Source organism: Augochlora pura, chromosome 10 (assembly GCF_028453695.1).
Source record: "Augochlora pura isolate Apur16 chromosome 10, APUR_v2.2.1, whole genome shotgun sequence".
Taxonomy (NCBI): Eukaryota; Metazoa; Arthropoda; class Insecta; order Hymenoptera; family Halictidae; genus Augochlora; species Augochlora pura.
Window position 1 is genome coordinate 18434741 of NC_135781.1, and position 17897 is coordinate 18452637.

General features: G+C 35.2%; 2 protein-coding genes across 4 annotated transcripts in view; both read left to right on the plus strand.

Annotated features, from left to right (window-relative positions):
- Smash (smallish) overlaps positions 1 to 17897 on the plus strand; it is a 324377-nt gene that overhangs the window by 96978 nt on the left and 209502 nt on the right. The gene's annotated exons all lie outside the window — the stretch shown is intronic.
- Positions 12264 to 17897, plus strand: part of LOC144476625 (uncharacterized) — a 32353-nt gene continuing 26719 nt past the window's right edge. Inside the window, exon 1 of the mRNA XM_078193756.1 lies at positions 12264 to 13722. Coding sequence (XP_078049882.1) covers positions 12264 to 13722 — 1459 coding nt within the window. The remainder of the gene's footprint in view (positions 13723 to 17897) is intronic.

Here is a 17897-nt window from a genome sequence, read left to right on the forward strand (position 1 = left end):
TCAGGCAGAGAAAAATACGTAAGAATCGGTGTAAATATTCTCTGTAACAGAAATTGTGTTAAAACAGTGTTATTAGAGCGTCAAACTAGAATATAACATATTTCTTAACGTTGATGTTTCCGGGTTGTATCGCGTCTTCTTGCAAGTTGGTATTTTGATCGTAATTTAATCATGTGCTTATTGATGCACGGACTGAATCCTTGGGTAAGGTTGTTGAAGTCTGTAGAAACTTGTTTCGGTAGAATATGTTTAGATAGATCTGATTTAAAGTCGTTTGGTTTGCACGGTGACTGCACTCAATTAAACGCCAGTTGATCTAGCATCTCCCGGCTCCTTGGCAAGAATTCGATATTATACTTCGGAATTTTCGCCGACATAATTCCCGTACTTCGTCGCATCGGACAGATGGGAATAATTTCGGGTGAAATGGCAACAAAGTATAGCGTTCTAAAATACGAGTGACAGTGGACCGCTACAGACTCCGTGGAGAGTACGTAGTCGGTTTTAATTGGGAGGAAACAAGAAACATAGCTCGACGGTTGTGTTTTTGCGGAGGAAGCGGGCAATGTTTCAATGCAATTGCAAATTATGCGCAATTCGAAAGCTGTGACAACAGACGCTATAAATTTCGCCAACAAAATATTACCAACGGTTCGAATAGAGCATGCAGTGTAGCTTCTTATCTGTTCAAGTTTGCGGAGTATGTTCTCTCGTCCGTGTAAGCGTCGTTTTGATCACTCTGCTTCAATCTATGACAACATAAAACAACATATTACGAAAAAACTATTATCTTTGCTCTTATAATCTGGAAATGGAGATAGAACATCAAATTAGAATGTCAAATATTGCTTAGAAATACAAAAGTAAAGACATAAGAAGATATTATTTCTCCAGTTACTCTTATAATAAAGGAAAAGGGATTATTTCGGGAAAGTTAATTCACTCTTAACGTAAAGATGCTATTACACCATTCTTTTCCCAAGAAAATTACTTTTACAGAATATTCGAAAGAATTAGACATATGTGTTGCGCGGTGCGTTACAGCGTCGACCGTATTTGATGACGATTGAATAACGCGCCTACCTCGCGATAAATTAATATGTTGAGGATAGATTTGAGGGTGAACTGAGATGGAACAAGGTGCCGTATTTAAACAAGGTTTAATAATAAAGAGACGAACAACTTATCACAAACTATAACACTATGTACAAAATGTCGGTTGTCGGACTAGATGAGAAGTTACCGAGTGCAAAGTGGAAAGTGAAGTAGGTACGCTTCTCATCCTCCGATTACGCCTTCGTATGTAAATGGCGTGGGTGGAGTTGGTATTTCATTGGCTACTTAAATTATGTTAAAACCAATGAATATTAGAACGATGGCCAAGAAGAGGGGACAGCAGAAATCTGGGAGTTCCCAGATTTTCATTGTCCTTAGCGTCGTTGTCGCTGGCCGTACTCCTGCTCATGGCCACATCTGGTATCGGTTGTCGAAGGCCCGAAAGCTTCGACGCGGTATTATAAAGAATCTACCTGGGGGTCGTCATAACTTAATTACATAGGTCGCTCGCGACGCGACAATATGTATAATGGATTCATATCTTTCGGTAGAGAATATTTTGATGGCTATTAATTTTTAACTCCATACAACTTAATCCTTTGCGATTTTATGTGGAGCCAAGGACATTGACTTTTACACTAGTGGCCACTAATTTTGTTGACTTACACGATATTCGTAAATAATACTATAATTACGTGGTATGTATGAATAATTCCACACATAGCTTGCAGCTGTTCTGAGTAGGTTACAAGACACATTACAGAGAGTTCTGTAACAGAAGGGCAGAATTAGGTTGATCAGAAAGTTTGTACGATTTTTGGCGATTCTTAAAGTTAGGCGTTCTAAAACCCAACTAATTTTAGTTTCTTTATCTAAAGAAGATAATAGTGTGTCAGGTAACATTCTACCTGAAATAATGTTCAATGATTTCGGTAATTTAATTGATATGGCAAATTTGACAGAGATTGAAAGATGAAAAATGAAAGCGAGTATTCTAGGCGCATATTATGTTATTTTATTTTAACATAGTTTAAAACACGACACAAACGTGTAAGAAAATCTGTAAAGTATGCGAGGAGAATGTAATCGAAAAACGCTAGTGACAAAAGTGGTTGCATGATTTCGTTACGGGGATTTTACGCTACAGGATTCAGTACGCTCTAGTAAGCCAAAAAAGATCGATAACAATCAAATAAAGTGTCCGACTGAAGACAATCCTCGTTACGCAACACGAGCATTTGCACCGGAAGCTTCGAATATCAAAACTAACAGTATAAAATCATTTTCATTCAGAAATCGTTATCCTAAACCTTGAAGCTAAACTTTAAGAATCGCTGAAAACCGCATTAACTTTTTGGCTAATTTAACGTATACTTCAGGAACTCAAGATTACATTTATATTTTTAGATAAAAAAGCGAAATATGCGGAAAGAAATATTCAGATTATTTGCTCGAACTAACGTTAAACAACACTCCTCTTTTACCCAACAACCGGATGACGATTCGACGGCGACGCGGCGCGGTTAAATGATTCATCGTGTACATTCACGAGTTCAATCTCGTGTGACATTATCGTCGGGATTCCCTTGATCAATGAATGGAGCTGCTCGTTATCCAGGAAAGACCGTCCCACGTAACCCGGTAGTGAAGTGCGCTTCTTCAGACGGTGTACGCGCGAAAGCAAACAATAGGCTTCTTCCGTGAACGACTACATCCGATTATACGGCACGAGTCGATCGCATCTTCGAGCATCGGTGTTGTTTTTGGAGGAACAACAGGAACGGATCTTACGGAAGCGATGTGTGTGCGAAGGTGGAGAGCGAGAAAGATGGGGTAGGAAAGAAAGAAGAGAGAGAGAGAGAGAGAGAGAGAGGAGAGAGACAGGAAAGGAGCAGCTGAAGACATTCGGGTGGGACTGCCAGGTAGGGGTAGGACAATGACCAAAGAATATATTCGAGAAGCGACGCCGATGATCCCGCTTCAAAATGCAAACCGAATAAATTGGCCGGGCAACCATGCGGACTTGACCATCGCAAAATTGCTTCCTGTTGTTGCATATTTAGCTTCAGCGAAGTTGGCATCGGGTTCATTAGACTGTATCCTTCATGCGTTTGTAGTACAAGTTTAGATGCAAAATGTTAAAGACTTGAATTTAACAATATCGTTGTAATATTTCTGGCTTCTTAAAATTAACTATACCTGTAGTGCGTGGATATCGTCTTTAATTATGTTGTAGCATTATTACTGAACGGATACTGGTATAATGTGACTGTGAATGCATGACTGTAGGTACATTATTTTATGGTTTCGGACTTGTTTAAATGAACTACACTTATAATGTATACCTGTTTTCTCTAATTCTGTCGTAAGATTATTATTGCACTGAGGATTTAACGCATTTGAAAGTATGAAGTGTTTGAAAACTGTGAAGATATTAAATTGATTGTAGTTGTAGTAAATCAGTAAACTGCGAATTTGAAGTTTTTGTAACAAAATTGGATCAGGGAAATGCAAAACCGTGATTACACAAATGTAGGAATATTGTTGTATGGATTCTGTTTGTTTTTTTAAATTATATCGTAGAATCGCTTTTAATATTTGCGGCATATTTATTTTATTTTCACAATGTGTGATCTCTTAGTTAACTATGATAACTTTCCTTAAATTTCAACTTTTATGAAATGACATACGAATGTGAAATTTGCATAAAGTTCTGCATTTCTAGTTGAAACGAATTGATAAGATGCAAAGCTGTGTGCACCCCAGGATAACGCACTGCTGCCTTATATTCCATTAATATCTGCACCTTCGACGTTCTCTATTTCGCTTTCCCATTTTTGCGATAGCATTGACTGAGTGAATCTCCGTTTTTGACATTTTGCCACGAGCAAAGGTGAGATCAAGTTAAATGGACGCTTATGCACACATTAGGGTCATCTGATCTCAACAGAGCATCAAGAAATAGAGGCTACAAGCGTCTTCCACGGTGAAAGCAACCTTGTAGCAGTACAAGAGGATGCCTCTACAGCAAATTAGCAAAGTCTTGTTTGATCTTAGTCGACTGCAACATGAGCACAGTGTACATAAATACTTAGACAGGTTGCTTGGTGACGAGTGCAACCACCTGCGTACAAGATTCACGTTGTGGGGAAAGAAGGGAAACGACACTTGTCACATTCTAAGGATGATACACAGATAGTAGAAAGATTTAACTACATAGCTGCTGCAATCTCTTATACTGCATATGCTTCATTTTCTCCACATGTTTATTTAAATACAACATTTTATAAACTATGGAATTTAATAAAGAATATCAAGCTATATATTCTTCTTAACCAGTTGGCTACTTTTTACGAGTATATTCATCGTAACACTTAATGTTACGATTTCTTTATATTTTCGTGACATTAAATTTTCTTATACTCGAGCTTGAATTCTGAATCAGTCTCATTCAGCAAACGGAGAACCCTACACACCATACAAATAACATATATTACATTACATTATATTATATCAAAATATAATATAAATCGTTTGTGTTTTTATATTTTCTCATAAATGCTAGTTTCTAAACAAAAGTTTTCTGTTAATATTTGTATGCATTATATTATATTAAACATTTCAATTTTTTACTATTCCATAAAGTGATAAATATTTCGCTTTAATAAGAAAATTATTATATACTGTTACCTCCATGCTAACCTAAAGTCGGCTCTATGCACGAAATTACAGTTGACATTTTAGACTGTTTTGACTAATTTTGTTTTTTGGCACGTATACGACGCCATTGTATTGTTAAAGGTTAATGTGCTATGTATAAAATGAAAATGATTGCTAAATATGGAAACGTTATTGTAAACCAGCAAAAATGTCTTCATTTTCAAGCTAAATTAGTTTCGAGTGGAAAGATTTAACAAAAGCAAAGTGACTTTTATAATTTGTCCGCTTGCATAGAAAAAATTATTTTGTGAGAAAAAATACTTTAAGAAGCTATAGCCATCGAAGTAATTACGCTTCGTTGATTATGTAAGTTAAAACCTAAAACGCGTAAAATAGAGAAATCTCTGTAACTGAAATATACGGTAAAAAATCAAATAATGACAAAATAAAATAGCTGTAATATAATACAGGCCTGGAAAAAATATGAAACATGAAATAGTAAACATAATGTAATTATTTTCATTGCCTCGTGTTTTATGTTACAACATTTACAACTGAATTGGTAAGTTTTTCATTAATAATATTTGTGAAATTTTTGAAATTAATAAGAAATTCATGAAATTCTTGTTCGATGCTCGAATGCGGCTAATAGCTGATACGCGGCCCTCTCCTGGCAGCGAGATGGGCTTCAGCCGGCTGGCTGGCATGCGCAGCGGCACGAGAAATCGTTCGTGCGCAGCTATCTTTTTTCATTAGTAACTCGTTAACAAAGCCGCGGATTGCATTTCGGCAAAGAAAAAGGTTGCTTGAAATGACTTCAGGAACCTCCCATTTCCCGGAGGATGTATAATGTAGAAACACCCTGTATATACAAATCGGGACGGTTTTAGGTAGTTGCGGGAAAGGAATCCATCTGCTAGCGAATGGCGGAGGTAGTTGCCACATAATGAATTTCGTCGAGATATTAATATTATTGTATTATTATAAATTATTTGCATAAAAGTGAGCAAATTACACTCGCGAAATATGTTTAGTTCTAAAATTTCTGTGTCTTATTTTCAGTTCATTATGTTCTATATTTGGATCCGAGCATAAGTAGTAAAGAGTATTTTCTCATATTTAACAAAATAGTATTCCATTTAAGCATTACAGGAACTATTATTTCCAAATAGTATTTACTTATGCAAGTATTTCAATGTTCGCTGTTTTATTTCAAATTATTTCAGATTTTCCCTAGCCCTGATAAAATAAAGCTCGTTGTAAAGTATTTAACAACATTTTATCAGAGTGCCGCACCGCAATATAGTTCTGGAGCTCAAATTTCATCTGCAATATAATTTGCCTCTAGCTTGTCCGAGTGTTTTCCGTATAATTAAATTCGAGCCTAATCGCAGCGAACATGCCATCTCGGAGACGCCCGGAACATCCGCGATCCAATTGATAGCCAGCTTTCTTCGCGTATGCAAGGTCGTATTTTCACAAGCATCGATTCGTAAAATGATATGTTTTCAGACAGTCTCGGCGACAAGCTCAGCCTCTTCTAAGCGAACACGATACCCGTTTCGTGTCAGAACGTAATATTTAATAAACCTCTCGGATGTTGTTAAGAGCCGGACTAACGTTTCGCGTGATCGATATCGAGCCGGCGATATCGTCGGTATCGATGGCTCGCGGGGAAACATAATCTAAGAAACGGTGATCTATAGTGAAATCGACTGGAATGGTCAATATCGCGTGCTTCGATATTATTCATAGGCGACGATCGATCTAGAAAGTTTCGTCGTGAAATATGCCCAGCTCGATAAGCGATTTCCTTCTAGCTAGTCACAGCAAGTTAGATATTACTGTTGGACACCTACTACGAACAGCTCTAATAGAGTCTTAAGAGATAATTCAGTATGCGTAACGGTATATAAGAGCATAATAATGACTAGACTGCGGATCTTTCTGCAAAATGAGTATTTTCTAAATCGATTCTAAAGAATAGGAATGAGATAGAAATGTATTTTTTCTTTTCTTGATGTAAATAAATTCGGGAGTAAAGAAAAAATATTCTGAAGTTCTTCCAATGTCTTTATTGTTCGGCATTTAACATAAACGCATAAAATTCACAGTCTAATGATAAGGTATACGTTAAGTAAAATGTATCGCAAGAACTGTTGAAACAATATTTCCTAGCAATCATCGAAATCGTATAAAATATGAACATTTGTTAAAAATTCAAAGTTCTAAACTATTAAGTACGCATGACCCCTGAAACGTTATACGCTCCTCAAAGTTAGTTTCACAAAAGTATGTGTGATAATAGTTTTTCCAATATTTATTTATATTTCATGGGGTCCGATAGAGACTGTATTAATCAAATAAGCTGGAGATATTTTAATTAAGAAATTGAGTACGGAAAACCCGCTTATTAATCCGGTTTCAGAATCATTTCAACCCACGGTATTTAAATTGTACAGTTAATTACACATTTTGAAGCAATGTTATCAAATGATTTGCTATCACAGTAGAAACAGCAGAAGATCTGATAGATTCATAAAAAGTGTGTTCAAAAACATGTTTTAAAAATGTAAAAGTTACATCGAGTCTATAATGATTCACACGACTGCACAAAGGGAAACGAAATGCGCAAACAGACTTGCAAACTGATTGGAAAGAGAAAACGAAAAGAATAAATAATAATGTATTGAATTTACAAAATATTACAAAATTATACTATTACATTTGCCTAAATACGCTGATCGACGATTATCTAAATAGAAATACGGTTTGGAGAGGAACTATTACAAATCATCTTGGTTAGCTTATCCTGTCTTGGCGGGCCTCAACGAAAGCCAGTAATTACTTCGCCAGTGAGCCGATGGAAGTGAAAAGGAGAGAGGGATGCTAGTCAGAAATCGCAACGGGCAATTCGCAGTGTCGTAAAGCGACGAGCTGCAACGAATGGGACTCGCATCCGTCTCCGGATGACATCGGCCGGTGCCCGTATTATCGTAACGGTTTTCAGGTAGATTTTCTGAGAAGCGTGGTTTAAGGAAAGGCCACGCGATTCTTGTGGAAGAACTGGACCTCGGATACTGGACACCGGGCAGGGTGACATTCCAGAATAGGCCGATGGCTCCGCTCCGCTCCGCGTCTCGCGAAATGCAGGTTATATGCGCCTCTATGCAACCGTTTTCTAACAAGACGGGTTCTATACGGCCGGGATTCCTCGAAACGCCGCGTGTGACGAGCGCAGGCCAGAAATTCTCGTGCGATCGTCCCGTTAATAAAAATCTGAAATCGCGGATAATTGATCCCCGGCGTTTAGACGCCGTGAGAAAGACGCGGCATCGCCGCCTTACCATTGTCGATTACTTGCTCGATAAACTAACGGGGGAGGGATTTATTGCTAGTTAATATGATCGATGCGTCATTGAGATCGTTTCCTGGAATGCACTATTCGATTCCAGAATAATGTCTCCAACTGTTTATTTTCTCTCGGGCGGGTCTCATGAACTGTTCGAAAATATCCAGAAAGAAAAATATAGAAAAAATCGGAAAAGTGTTTTCACGAACTCTAATTAACCTTTATTCCACTCTCATCTTTACAACTTGTCGCGTCTCCCGTGTTAAATTGTCGCTATTGTAATACACTAAAGAGCACAACTATAGCGCAACCCTTGTTTTTGAATATTTTAAACTTCTGGATGACAATACAAAAAATTGATTACATAAGGTGAAGGGGTATGATAAATAATGAACACCGAAAAGGTTTTATTGTAATTTTTTGTCGATAGAATCAAAGGTTTGTAAAAACTGATCGTTTTATCGTTGCACAACTATAGCACTATATCATTAAAGATACAATTATATGTGTTAATAATTTGTAGGTCCACCTTTGTTTGTTATAACTTGAAAAAGGTGATTCGGTATACCTTTAATGAGGTTTTTAAAAGTTCCCCGACGGATATCATTGCTGGACGCAATTATCACATGTTTTAGTTCTAAAACGTTTTGAAATTGTCGATTTTACTGTATAAAGCTTCCTTGCTATTATACTTTCGTATATCGAAAGTCAGGATTCGGGAAATCGGCATTGCTTTGCAAAGAAATTACAAAAATTATACTGCATTAAGAAAATATTTACTGTAGTAATCAAATTATTATTATTACGGAAAATTACTAAAATGTATGAAATGAACGAATATAGTACAAAGTTGAGTATCTTCCAGTAGTCTAATAATATTGATCATACAATTAATGACAATATTATCGGTAGTACAATTATTTGACTTGCAACTCTTACATTACAGATTGCTGTCTTCATTTATTTTAGTCTTATATTTGTGAGAATAATTTCTTGCAGCTCTTACAAACAAGAACAATTTACATGTGTAATTGTGACTTTTCTCTTAAATAACTTTCATACAAATAATGTTAATTACATTGATTATCGCGTCAGTTATGTAAGAATAATATACTTATACAGTTCAGATTTAGCGATTAATTTCCACGGCACTATATTACATCGAAGAATGTTCCCTAAAACGTTTAGGGTTCAGAAAGGTTAGAAGAGTAATGGCTATAATAAATCGTGACGTTTCTAGTTCTGTTTCGTAAAGTAAATTGCTTTGACTTTGTCGGACTTTTACGGACACGAATTAGATAGGCAGGCTGTTCGATTTTTTTCATAATTCTCACATAATTCTCATGTTCCCGTGAGTTGATCATCAGCGACTGATGTGGCAATTAAATCGCGTGATTTGTAGCACTTCATATTCTCGGTTGACTTCAACCGTTTCAAAGTACCCACTGCAATTTACAAAGCGCATATTCTATCATATGCATTGTATATATAGAGTGTGATATGTGTACTATGAAAGTCAAGTGTCGGCTCGTATATTCTGGCACGGCGGTGAATGTGTTCGTGTTCACTTCTGAAGTTCTTTGAAGTTCGTGTTAATGAAATAATAACCCAAAGTAACACTGATTTACACCTGCCTCTTCATTTTCCAGTTTATTCATTTCTAAACACTTTCCGGTGCGCTTGCTTATTACAATTTTCCAAAGTTCAAACATACATTTTGCTCCTATCTGAGCGTTCAATAATTTAAATGTTGATTAAGTGTTAATAGAATTGAATTGTATCACCATATTGTTCCGTAGTTGATAAATAAATTTTTCTGAAAAAATTTACAAAAATCGTTAACACAATCGTGTTTATTACTCAGGTTAAAACTATTGCAAATATTAGCACACGGTCATAAGGTTTCTATTTTTCATTATATGTAACAATTACAATTCATCGAAAATATTTTTCGTTGCCAATCATTATTATTAGTGGCAGAAATTATATTTCAATCAGTTATAATTATTTTGATAAGGGGTATTTATTTCAGATATTCATAACAATTATTGGTGAGACTAATTCTATTTCAATCACTCACAATAGTTGTAAGTGAAGAAAACATTATCTTGATCGTCATATAGATCGCTTATAGACGAGAAAAATTTATTCGAACTTTTCAAAAACAATCATATATGAAATTGCATTTTACAATACGTGTGATGTCAGTTGATTAGTGTTATGAAATTGCAGCAATTTACAACGATTACTTTCTTTTCTGAATGATACTGAACTATATTAACACAAAATAAACTTTCCCTTTACAAAGGAAAATAAAAGACGTATCTGGTATAATGAATGTTTGCACGTATTGTTTTCATATGACATTGTTTACTCGTTTTGCAATGTAACTTTCGCCACTGAATTACGAAATACCCAAAATACGATTTCTCTCACCTGTAAGTATTATAATTAAAATATCATTTCCCTATTCGGCAACTATTACAAGCAAACGAAATCTTCATAAATAACTGTTATAATACATCGACGTAGTATTTATTTTAACAATAACTGTTATGATTAAATAAGCTACATTATAGAGAAAGAAAAAATATTGTCAGTTACATATAACTACTATTTATAATTAAAAGCACTTGAAACAAAATAATAATCCTTTCTCCACGAATATTTCAGTACTAATTGTAAAGTATAATTTATGAATTATTATACGACTTTTAATAACGTATGAGTAACTAAAATAACTTGTAATTAAGTTACATGACTGTAAGTTATAATAATCTATGTAACTATAAACTGTAATAACTTATAATTGCAAACAATACGAAACTTGCGAGCAATATAAAAATAATTATTCTATAACGACTACTATATTGGTTCAAATATTCTTTATTAATAGTCAAAAACATAATCAGTGATCTATACTAAATCCATAGCAGTTATGGTCTCTAAAAATTACCGTACAGTGAAATCGTTCTATTTTCCATTTGGTAAATTGAATTCCGCATTATTAAACGAGTGCAAGCAAAAATGCAAAATTGAATTCAGTATTCCGCTGACATTTAGAAGCCGCCGTTCGATTGTTTATCGATGTGTACGTCCGTGAATTCGATTTCTGAGCAGCCGGCTAATGGAGGCAATCAGAGTTCATTACGGTACCACAAGCAAGAATCTACGGTTCCACGACTCTCATTATTGTCTCGGGGTAAGCTTGACTGAACCTTGGGGAGTTATTACTCAGAAGCAATCTCCTCTCTAAAAAAAATTTCGCAGAGTCACCGATATCTCCGATTTTTATAGGATTTCTCTGTACCGATGCCCGTTAGGCCAAATTTTCTTTGATTTATTCGTGGAACCAATTCAACCATTAATTAGAAATCTTTTGCGGTGACATAATGCCATTACTATTTAGTTCCGGTGTTGTTGCGAGTTTTAACCCCGAAGTACATAACTACTGTGCGTACACTATTATTTATATTAATTGCATTTTTTATTACATTTATCTCTATTGATTTTTCATTACATTAGATTCATTTATTACGTTATATTTCCACTATAATTACATTAATTGCATTTTCATCAAAATGATATATTTTTAGATGGATAATGTTCAAGATAAAGTTAATGTTAGTCCGTTCTATGATTTTTATTCGTTATGGATTTTATCAATCTTATTTGGCCAAGTAAATTATTAATAGTGTTACGATATGGTTCGTAACGGTCGATTTTGTTAGCGTGATGGTGAAAATTAACTGGTACTTGGTTCTTGGAGATTTGATTTTATTTTCCTCGGTTTGTTGCTGATACAAGAGTGACGATAGCCGTTGTTTCGACCTCCGAAGAAGACACCGAGGGTTAGAAAGGGGTGGGTCTGGTTGTAGCGTGGGTGGGGGAAAAGGGTCCTAGAGCGGCATCGGTGTTCCTCTACATCGCTGACCGCGCGCAATATCGTTTGGGCGATAATCGGTTGTTCTAATATTAATAGTAATATAATAATAATAATAATAACAATGATAATAATGTATAATGATAACGATGATAATAATAATGTATAATGATAACGATGATGATAATAATAATGTATAATGATAACGATGACAATAATAATAATAATAATAATAATAATAACTCCTGGTTATTAAAAGTACTACAAATATATAAAATAGACCAGCAACTACAACAATTTCTGAAAGAAACCATGAAAAACTGGAGAACAAGAATCCACATAACCACCAAAACATATAAAATAGCAACAGATTTAATAAAAATAAAAACAGGCATCTTCCAAGGTGATTCCCTAAGTGCACTATGGTTCTGCATGTCCCTCAACCCATTATCAAACGCACTCAACAACACGAACTATGGCTACGCCATAAAAACGGACAACACCACACACCATAAAATAAATCACCTCTTGTACATGGACGATATCAAATTATATGGATCAAATACAACACACATAACAGGAATTCTCAAAATAGTTGAAAACATAACAACAGACATTGGAATGGAATTTGGTATGAACAAATGCAAACAACTACATATAGAAAAAGGTCGCTGGATCACAGAAGATGAACCAATAACGCTTAATAACCAAATATTAGATAACTTGGAACAAAACGAGACATACAAATATCTAGGCTTTCAACAAAACACACGAATTAATCATACGCAAATAAAGTCACACCTGAAAAAACAATATACGCAAAGACTACAAACACTTTTGAAAACGAAACTAAACTCAAAAAACCTATTTAAAGCAATAAATACATACGCTATACCGATCCTCACATATTCATTCGGCATCATAAAATGGTCCAACACAGATCTTGAAAACATGAACATAACAACAAGAACACAGCTAACAAAATATAGAAATCTACATCCAAACGCAAACAAAGACAGAATCACAATAGCCCGAGATCGAGGAGGTAGAGGCCTCATAGATATCCACATACTACACGCAAAACAGATCAAGTCGCTCAGAAAATACTTCCACAGCAAACAAACACCACTACACAAAGCCATAGTAATAGCTGAAAAACATCACACGCCATTGAACCTAGCAAAACAGACACAAGACAATGACGAATACGATGAAACACAAATCTACCAACAAAAAATAGACACATGGAAATCCAAAGAAATACACAGTAAACACTGGTACAATGTAAATAAGGAAGAAATAAACAAAGAAAACACATATAAATGGCTGAAGAACGGACAACTCTTCCCGGAAACAGAAGGATTCATGATGGCCATCCAAGATCAAGTAATAGCAACTAAAAACTACAGAAAATATATAATAAAAGATAATGCAATAGAAAATGATACCTGTAGAAAATGCCACCAAACAAAAGAAACAATAGATCATATAATCAGTGGATGCAAACTCATGGCCGGACAAGAATACGTGGACAGACATAATATAGCAGCAAAAATAATACATCAGACAATAAAACAAGCATATGAAATTAGTACAAACAACATACCATACTACAATTACACACCAGAACCGATAATAGAAAACGAAAACTACATGATATATTGGGACCGCACTATACACACCGATAAAACAGTAATCCATAATAGACCAGATATAACAGTGCAGGACAAGAAAGAAAAAACTACCTACCTCATAGACATATCGATCCCCAGTGATACAAACATAATAAACAAATACAAAGAAAAAATAGAAAAATATGAAGATCTTAAAATTGAAATACAGAGAATTGGAAACAAAAGAAAGTTATAGTACTGCCGTTCATTATATCAGCCACAGGAATCACACCACATTCATTCACAAAAAACTTAGCCAAATTAAAGTTAAAGGAAAAAACACACATGCACATTCAAAAAGCAATAATATTAAAAACATGCCAAATAGTTCGGTCCTTCCCACAACAAGAAACATAAAAAAAAAACACCCAATAGTTTGAAAGAACGGTTAGACTTGGCTCTAAGCCCGTCAACCGAATCTAAACCCAGATGTAATACTGGAGGAAAAAAGGATGATAATAATAATAATAATAATAATAATAATAATAATAACAATAATAATAGTAGTATACGATAATTTCATGGCGCTATGAGTATAATGGTAAGGAGGGAATATGTAATGGCAGGAGTGTAGTGAAGACGTAACAAATAGATTGCGGATTTTATGGGAAAATTGAGTGAATGTATTTTGAAATAGTCGAGGGATTAAAAGAATTTTAAGTAATGTTAATGTATTACTTTAAACTTGTTATTTAGTTTCTATATCATTTAATTGGTGGAGATAATTTTTATTTTGAATAAAAATCGCAGTCTAATTATTAATGTTTATTCCTACCGAAAAGAAACTCGAGTCATAAAATTGTCACGGTGCTAAGTAAAAGCCATAAAACCAGCAGGCTCTACTTAAATTTCACGAGGACTGCAAAAGTGCCTAATTATTTCGCGAATTATTCAGAAGCACAGTTTCAGCGCATTTCCATAATTCTGGAAATTTGCTTTCTGTGACCAAAGCTATTTTAGAATTGTTTGAAGGTTATGGTACAGTATGTTGTCGAATTCATCTCGACACCAGCTACGATATTATCGAGTCCAAATTATGCAGTAATGTTAATAATCGTTAACTATAATCTGAATAGAATTCTAATTTTCAGCATTTTCTATGAAAAATATTTGTTTTGCAATTTTTCATATTCCACTTTACAGAGAAATAGATACTGACTGACTTCTGTTGGAAACAAATTTGTTTGCCATTCATATCTAGTTTTAATCCCTTGTCCTATAGCATGCAGATAAGTTACTGAGATCTACAAAATACATTGTTCAAGTACTTGTTCAAAAAAGAAGATAAAAGATATAACTGTAGTATTCTGTAATTAAAGACCACTTAGAAATTTTTTCCTTTCGTTAGTAATTTTAATAAAGTCGAATGACACTACAAAATTAAAATTTTATTAATTTTCTTCCTTTTCGACTTGAAAACAAAATGATGCGCAGATCTTTGTTATCACGAGTCATTCGTTACGTGTTGAAGTAATATCTACGCGTTCTTGTTCACAATTATAAGAAAAGTATGTAATATTACATACGTAATATAAATAACTTTTTGTTTATGAAAAGCATGGATAGAAGACTCATGTAACACGTTCTCCCATTCGAAATATTGTCGCTTAAAGTTTCGATCACATGCGTCGCGTTAATAGTGTTTCAAATTGCATAAGCTTTTCGAATCTATAGAATTTATTTTCAAATAACAGGACGTTTTTTCTTACGGATATTACATTTTCGGTAGCTGAATTTTGGCCATGGAACGCGTCTTGGTCAGACCACTGTTCAGCGGTTGGCTACCATATCGGTACACTCGCTGCATTCTTCGTCGTCTTCCAATAAACTTGACAGCGATCGGCGCGCGCGTTAGGTAATCGATGTCGACGGTTGCCATGAATTAGAAAGGAAAGGGCGCCGGTTTATCGCGAGGCAGCAGGGACCACGGCACCAGGGATAGCGGCGGGGGAGTAGGGGACGCGTTGTACTCTTTCGGGCACATCGTAAAAGGCACGCGGGACAGCGATACGTCGAATTAATTCCGTTGCGAAACGACGACAAGCAATTATTTTTCCAGCAATTACTCGAGCCGGCGCGGCGCGTACGTGTGCCAGCAAGTTTGCGGCACAATGCCGCAACCCGGCGAACAATTGAATTTAATTAGCGTAATGGAGAGCGATCAGAATGCTAATTACTTGACCGGAACGAGGGCTTCGAGGTGTCCGCGGCGATTTCTCGGTGCCTTTCTTCCTTTTCATTTCTCTGCTGAAAGATCGCCTCCTTTTCGCCGTGCCGAGCCACGAATTTAACCAAAATTCATCGCCACCTGAATTTAATGCTTCGCATACCTGTTCCGGGAAAATCGCTCGATGATTTAATGCTGCCCGAAGCGAAATAGTTTATGGGTTTTGAGAGCCGTTGCGGCGGGACCAGTTAACGAGGTAACAAGAATTCCTGTCTGCAACCTCGCCTCGGAGGTGTTTGTGCATTGTAATTAACTCTTCACTCGGGTTATTGCTTTATTGAGATTTTACCTGTAACAATTCTAATTTTTTACCGTAACTTTAAATAGGCATACATATTTTCTTTGCGACATATTGACGATATCAGGGCTATCAGTTTTATTTCAGAGAATACAAGCACATCATTTGATTATGCAAATAACAAGTATCAGGATAAATTGCTAACTTTTTCATCGTTTAAGTCGTTCATACATGATCTAATTCTTTGATTCAAGCAACAGAAATATCTCATATGTTCACCTGATTGTATTCTCGCCGTATAAGTAGTTTCGAGAAACCACAATTGCTGGAGAAGTAATTAATTATAATTAATGGAAGGTAATTGTAATTGTAAGGTGATTGTAGTTAATGGTGGCGCATTTTTAAAACTTTAAATGCGTTTTTCTTGAAAACAAGATTTTTCAACTGATTTTTACGACATTTCCAAAATTATTGTACATGGCGATAGTACTTCCATTTCACACGTGCCGTCAACTTGCGTAATGTCATTGTTGGTACCTGGTAAAGTAAAAAAAATCGGAAATATCAAAACTTTACATTCAATTTCATGCAACTTTATAGAGGCAAATGTTTAGCCTGTTGAATTTGGCACGACTCTTTAACCACTTCGGTACGGCGCGCATCGGCCACGAAATTTTGCCCACAGCCGGCACTCACCATTCGCATGCTACTTCGTGCATCGACAGTGAATCTGTTTTGCTCTTTTACAGATCTTTGACGAGAAAAGCTTTGAAACACTAGATATGTGTATTTCTGGACGTAAACACTGCAATTGCAGAGATAAGGTAAAAGTTCTTGGCAGTCGACTATAGTCGACGCTCGGCCGTGTGCGTTCATATCACTAAATGAGCGCTCTAAGGAGCTAGCTCAAGAAGTAAAAATTAAAATATTAAAAAATAAGTAGAAAAGTATATCGTGAAAACTATGATTTTATAAATCCAGTTGCAGTTGGAATATAATAAGAATATAAAAAGAAAAAATAGCATAAGTGAACTAAATAAACGTCACACCATATACATACATTTGTGCCAGGGAAATTATCCGTCCTCAATTCCTTAAACATTAAGTGGAAATGACAAGTTTAACTCGCAAACGTTTTCTGCAGAACAAAAGTAGAGATACTTTTTTAAGTTACAATGAAGTTAAGCGAAAGACTCTTAACATAATTGAAATTATAGCGAAAAGAATCCTCAAACTATTTATATTCCAAACGTTTAAATGTTTAAAAACTGTAATAATTTCTTCTAACAGTTATATCAAAAATGATATTATTTACACATTCTCTTGCATTCGTTTTTATCTACAATTGTGTTGTTATAGTCATAATGAATTATTATGCACAGAATTTTTTCTGAACTTTGTTTTAACTTGAAAAGGATACTTTCCAATTTTTATGTAATATTAACATTACTTTATTAACGTGTTCTATTCAAAATTAAATAGTGCCCACATTTACATATTATTAAATTGTAAGCATGCAAAGCATATCTTTGCAAATACATCATATGGCCAGGAATTACATCGACTTATAAACACTAAAGTTTCGCGCAGAAACTAAATACTGATAATAGGAACTAAATACTAAAAATAAGTTTCTATCGACTAACAAAAACCAAAATTTTATTAAGCTCATTTGAGTACCAGCCCTTGCAGGAGTAACTTACTAAAAAGCGACCAAAGAACCCTCCTCAAGTATCGAGGCTTGACCTAAACAAAGATCTCAAAGTTTAAGAAAAAATGTCCATAAACGTCTTAATTAATGAGCGACA